At 45.9% G+C, this 4,157-nt stretch overlaps 1 protein-coding gene and 1 long non-coding RNA gene across 3 annotated transcripts in view; both read left to right on the plus strand.

Annotated features, from left to right (window-relative positions):
• The window catches only part of ubr2 (ubiquitin protein ligase E3 component n-recognin 2), a 23,073-nt gene that overhangs the window by 8,006 nt on the left and 10,910 nt on the right, over positions 1–4,157 (plus strand). For both annotated transcript variants that reach the window (XM_008293838.1, XM_008293837.1), the window contains exons 11-13: positions 3,035–3,095; positions 3,202–3,326; positions 3,408–3,460. In XM_008293838.1, the coding sequence (XP_008292060.1) occupies positions 3,035–3,095; positions 3,202–3,326; positions 3,408–3,460 (239 nt within the window). The remainder of the gene's footprint in view (positions 1–3,034; positions 3,096–3,201; positions 3,327–3,407; positions 3,461–4,157) is intronic.
• On the plus strand, positions 7–2,621 carry LOC103366180 (uncharacterized). Its single transcript, XR_520653.1, has 4 exons — positions 7–1,573; positions 1,661–1,709; positions 1,786–1,940; positions 2,522–2,621. It is a non-coding gene; the product is annotated as an uncharacterized LOC103366180 (long non-coding RNA).

Consider the following 4,157-nt stretch of genomic DNA (forward strand, 5'->3'; position numbering starts at 1 on the left):
ACAAACAAATAACAACAACAAACATAAAACATAAAATACAAACAATGATGGAAATGCTGGTTGAGAATATGAGTGTGAAAACCTGATGTGGAACAGAGTGGTGGTCTGGAGACGTAAAAGTCTTTTCACCTGAAGCAGCAGATAATCTGATAAATTTGGAATATTGGTCAGAAGGCCAATTGTAATCATGAAACACCCGTTTAGAGACAGAAGCTTGATACCTCCAGTTCCTTGGCGGGTGCAGCAGCGTCTGGAGTTGGGAGACGAGGCCTTCAGCTTGAGTTGGATCAGGGTGGCAGTTGGAGTGGATACATTGGACCAAAGTGGGAGATTCTATGGTCTTCAGAAAGTCTCAGAAAGTTTTAGAAAGTCTCAGAAAGTCTCTTTCGGGTGAAATGCCTTTTAATAGTAAACCTACTGACCAATCAGAGCGAGCTCCACTCCCAGAGGGGCTGTTAGATATGACGTCCCAGTATCACCGGGAGGTCGTGAGGTGGTCAGAGTTTACTCTGAAAGTAATAATGTTCCTTCAGAACTATATGTACTTTCAATTATACAAAGTTAAGCTTGTTGGAAATGAATGTGTCACATGTAGAGCTTCATGGGGAGTCTAAACATGATAAATCTGTCTCTGACGGTTACAGAAATAACACAATGCTCAGGATATGGTTATATAACAAGCTGATCAATTAAAGAAGGACTTATCCAACTGTAATTAAGCTTTGGGGTATTTATCAGGACATGATATATCTAAACATGTAACAACTAAACTTAACATAAGATAATAAGGCACATCCTCTGGTACTGTGTCCTATTGTTCATTCATAAGTTCAGTTGTTGCATGCCACAGGACATGAGGGGTCAGCAGAGCAATACGATAAGCCCGGGGCACTTCATTGCACCCGGCCATCTGGGCCATCTGTTAAGGTCTGCATGGTTGAATGTTTTTCTTTGTCTTCCCCCAAAAGCTTCTGTGTGTTCGATCCTCTGAAGCTGTGATAGGTGTGATAAGGGAAGTCCTAAGTGGGCTCTGCTTGTCCTGGCTCTGGCTTCCCCCAGTCGGCAGAGCTGATTTACATGACCCTGTGGCCTGCAGAATAGTTCTGTCTTTTATGACATGTGACTGGATGCTGGAAAGTTCAAATGAAGCCTCTGGAATCCTTCTGGCATCTGTGTCTGTCCATATCCTACAACACTCATTCACACACCATGAGGAATCCCTTCATGTATCTGAAGCAGTAGTTGTAATTTGTGTATTAATTATGTTTGTCCATTTTTCAGGGCAAATCACAATTCCCAGTCCTTTGGTGCCTTTTCATAGTTTGTTCAATGGCCTCCCAGTTCGACTATGCACTTGCATTTTATTATAAATCCACCTTAAAAACACTTACACCATAGCCAGCCAGGTGTGACAGGTCGGGGTCTGCAGTAGTGACTGTAGTACTGTGTGTACTTGCACTGCGTTTACAGGAAACCAGGTGTGACAGGTCGAGGTCTGTATGAACTGCGTCCTGAGTGGAACAAACACTTCAACCTGTACTTCCATCACTACAGCAGAGCCGACCAGTCCAAGGTACTACTGATCGCAGTATTGATCGGGGCGTTGAGCGGGCGTTGAACTGAGTGTTGCCATGGTAACGATGTGTGTGTGATGTTCCAGGCTGAGGAGGCTCAGAGGAAGCTGAGGAGACAGAACGGGGAGGACACAGGTAAACACCTCTGCCTCTAACTTCACAAGTGTTAGCTTTACCTGGTCACCGTGGTAACCCGTCTGTGTGTCGGCAGCCCTGCCCCCCCCTCTCCCGCCCCCCCTCTGTCCTCTGTTCGGCAGCCTGGTGAACCTGCTGCAGTGCGACGTGCTGCTGGCTGTAGAGGGCGCTGTGCTGCAGTGGGCCGTGGAGCCCAGCGGGGGCGGCTGGACGGAGTCCATGCTGCAGAGGGTGAGGCTGCAGCGTTTATCATCTGTATGGACAATATACGACTGCTGGAGGTCACTCAGTGGTACAAGATTTTATCTGCAGGTGTTCAAACATATCAAACCTGCAGCTGTGCTGTAACAGACCTCTAAAGTTCTGTAAGGTTCTGTTTGGACCTCATAGAAGTACGAGCTGGTAAATAGTCTGCCTGTGGTATTTAAAGTGCTGAGTTGAAACCCAGTGACATCCACAGACCTCAGTCCAGGATCAAACCATGTTCGACCACATGATGCAAGAGAAGCACCAGTTTTCACTGCAGTTTGTCACCTCAGCTGCCGGCCTTCATACCAACAGGCTGCTGGTGTTCATCACTGAAGACCAGAAACTTGCAGTGAAACATGAGCCACAGTGAAGAAAAATGACACAAACCGCTCAGAGTTCAGAGGGTTTGAGGGCTTTGTTCATGAATCTGCTCACATTTGAATGACCTGCAGAGGGCGGCATCCTTTGAGCAGAAATGCTTCGTAGGAAGTCTGGAAGGCCTGTTAACTGTGTACTCTGCATGTTCTCTGTGTGTATTCTGTCTACCATGTACACCTGTGCAGGTACTCCACCTGGTGGGCATGGCTTTACTGGAGGAGCAGCAGCAGCTGGAGAACAGCAGCGCAGACGACGACATCACCTTCAACTACACCTGCAAGATCACACGTCAGTACCCACACACCTGTGTGTCTGTGAGGATGGATTTGGTGTTTCTGTATTTTTCCAGTTAGTATTTTGAGCAATTTTCTACTCTGATATTTAGGAGGGTTAAACTAAATCAATAACTTATTAATCAATAACAGGCTTCATTGATACAGTTAGCTGTTACAGCTCAGGGACGCTGTTCATTGACACAGCAGACCATGGTCTACTCACAGTTTAGCTGGTTTTACAACAGCTCTGGTTGGAGGTCCTGAACCTCCTCAGAGTCTCTGTCATGGTCCCGCTGCTGCTAAACTCCCACAATGCTCTCTGCTGCCACCATGAGCTGNTGCTGATACAACGGACATTCTCCAGACAGACTAACGCTACAGACACTCTGATGCTCTACTGACATTCTACTGTGTGTTGCACAGGACCTGGTCCAGCAGAACACTCTGATTGAGGAGATGCTCCACCTCATCATCATGGTTGTCGGTGAGTCCATCTGTGCTGCCCTGTCTTCATCTGAGACTAAGATATCAGGTCCAGGCTCTACACCTGGAGCATGTGAGTTCACCTGCAGTTTGTGTGTCGGTTACAGGTGAGCGGTACGTGGCGGGCGTTGGCCAGGTAGAACCTTTCGATGAGGTCAGACGAGAAATCATCCATCAGCTGTCAATCAGACCAATGGCTCACAGCGAGCTGATCAAGGCTCTGCCTGAAAATGTAAGACACTTACCTGTCTGTCTATGTACCTGTCTGTCTGTGCACCTGTCTGTCTCTCAGACTGTGTTTGTGTCTCTTCAGGGTAATAAGGAGACGGGTCTGGAGAGAGTCATCGACAGCGTAGCTTCATTCAAGTCAGTCTGGTTTCTGAAACACTTACACCCAATGTACACTTCCTCCTTAAAACACTTCCACCTTAAACACACCTCCACTTTCACTACACCTCTACCTTAAAATAAAATGAGAATAATGTATTCATAGACCAGAGATCAAAAGCACAGCAGGTTATCAGCTTTTGTTGTGAGGTACGTGTCCCATTTTTCCCAGAGAGCATCATATTTGTCCTTCTGGACTCTCAAACCCAAAGTCATACATCCCATGCACTGGATATCTGTAATTATGACTGCCCATTGGTTGATATTAGGAGGTTCCCTACAGAGCCATCACCTTGTTACAGACTTTTTGCTCGCTGCCATACAGATTTTTAGGAGATCTGTCACTTTTAGATAAGTTTAGGTCCATGATCCCTAAATAAAATGACATGCAAGTGAATTCAATATGGTAACACAGGACTTCTCTGACAGCACCATGAGCACGGTCCCAGAAGGGCTTAGGAATAGAGCATCCTCTGAATATGGTAACTGGTCTGCACTTGTGTATCTCCTTTGTACCTTCGTGGTACTCAAAGTGCTTTACAATGTTTTCTCATCCACCCATTCACACACACTGTAGGGTAGAAAATAAGATATACTTATTTCCACACCAAAGCAAGTGATTGTATTAATTAAAATTATTAAAACCAACCTTTGAATTATTCGTCCAGCGATATAA

The sequence above is a fragment of the Stegastes partitus genome, unplaced genomic scaffold, assembly GCF_000690725.1.
Source record: "Stegastes partitus isolate 25-593 unplaced genomic scaffold, Stegastes_partitus-1.0.2 Scaffold915, whole genome shotgun sequence".
Taxonomy (NCBI): Eukaryota; Metazoa; Chordata; class Actinopteri; family Pomacentridae; genus Stegastes; species Stegastes partitus.